Raw genomic sequence first — 1,559 nt, 5'->3', positions numbered from 1 at the left:
TCTCTAACCAGTCTGTCTCTAACCTGTCTGTCTCTAACCAGTCTGTCTCTAACCAGTCTGTCTCTAACCTGTCTGTCTACCTGTCTGTCTGTGTGAGTGTTTCTACCTTGGTTGTCGTGGTGATGATGGTCTGCAGCGCTGCGGGGGACCCCGGGGCGTTGCCGGGGTAACGGCAGGGGTACTCGGCGCTGTAGTAGTGGTGGTTGTCGGCATAGGGGGCAGAGCTCAGCAGAGGGGGCGGGGGAGCGGAGGTCTTCAGAAGGTCCTTCCAGCCCGCCGGGGACTTGGTCTGAGGGTCGAAGGTCCCGCACGACGAGGGGAGCGGGGCCGAGGAAGACCCAGAGGAAGACGAGGACCCCAGGACCGGAGCCACCCTGGAACAGAGACCAGGAACAGTGTTAGACCACTACCAGGTCTAGACCAGGAACAGTGTTAGACCACTACCAGGTCTAGACCAGGACCAAGTTTAGACCACAACCAGGTGTAGACCAGGAGCAGGTTTAGATCTGTTCACACAGAAACCAGGATGAGGTGTAGACCAGGACCCGGTGTAGACCAGGTCCAGGTTTAAACCAGGACCAGGTTTAGACCTGTTCACACAGAGACCAGGACCAGGTTTAGACCAGGACCACTTTTAGACCAAGACCAGGTTTTACCGTACCGGGGGTCACAGAGTTCCGATGTCATGGGGTACGAAGGCGAGGTCAGGTACCCCTGGAAGTCGTAGCTGGGCCGGCCCATGTAGAGCCTTGGATTAGCTGGTTTCTGCAGAGTGGGCGGGGCCTCTCCTAGTGCATTGTGGGGGTTGTAGTAGGGCTCCGGGCTCTGGAATGCTGGGTAATGCTGCGAGAAGTTCGGCTCCATGAAGGAGAGTCTGTCTGACGGGTCAACGCAGGACAGGAGGGCGGGGCCTATCGCCTGAAACAGGAAACAGGAAACATCTGTTGAAGACATCTGAAAACATGGCATCACTACAAGATGTGAGTTGTTGAGTGTCCTTGAGTGTTGTTGTGGTGTTGTTCCGTGTTGCTGTAGTGTTGTTGAGTGTTGTTGAGTGTTGTTGAGTGTTGTTGCTGTGTCGTTGTGGTGTTGTTTTGTGTCGCTGAGTGTTGTTCCGTGTTGTTGAGTGTTGTTGAGTGTTGTTGAGTGTTATTTTGTGTTTTTGAGTGTTGTTTTGTGTCGCTGAGTGTTGTTCCGTGTTGTTGAGTATTGTTAAGTGTTGTTGAGTGTTGTTCCGTGTTGTTGAGTGTTGTTTTGTGTCGCTGAGTGTTGTTGAGTGTTGTTGCGTATTGCTGAGTGTTGTTGAGTATTGTTGAGTGTTGTTCCGTGTTGTTGAGTGTTGTTGAGTGTTGTTGAGTGTTGTTGAGTGTTGTTCCGTGTTGTTGAGTGTTGTCGAGTGTTGTTGAGTGTTGTTGAGTGTTGTTCCGTGTTGTTGAGTATTGTTGAGTGTTGTTGAGTGTTGTTGAGTGTTGGTGCGTATTGTTGAGTGTTGTTCCGTGTTGTTGAGTATTGTTGAGTGTTGTTGAGTGTAGTTGAGTGTTGTTCCGTGTTGTTGAGTA

General features: G+C 51.4%; 1 protein-coding gene across 1 annotated transcript; it reads right to left on the bottom strand.

Moving 5' to 3' along the window:
- Positions 1 to 80: 80 nt before the first annotated feature.
- gcm2 (glial cells missing transcription factor 2) lies at positions 81 to 969 on the bottom strand (the record flags this gene model as incomplete). Its single annotated transcript, XM_034866260.1, has 2 exons — positions 662 to 969; positions 81 to 374 (listed from the first exon to the last, which is right to left on the bottom strand). Coding segments are annotated over exons 1-2 (602 nt in total), but the record flags the coding sequence as incomplete, so codon positions are not given.
- Positions 970 to 1,559: the final 590 nt, after the last annotated feature.

This window comes from Etheostoma cragini, unplaced genomic scaffold (assembly GCF_013103735.1).
Source record: "Etheostoma cragini isolate CJK2018 unplaced genomic scaffold, CSU_Ecrag_1.0 ScbMSFa_4516, whole genome shotgun sequence".
NCBI lineage: Eukaryota > Metazoa > Chordata > Actinopteri > Perciformes > Percidae > Etheostoma > Etheostoma cragini.
The sequence above is the reverse complement of the archived record's forward strand: the minus strand, read 5'-3'. Positions and strand labels throughout refer to the sequence as shown.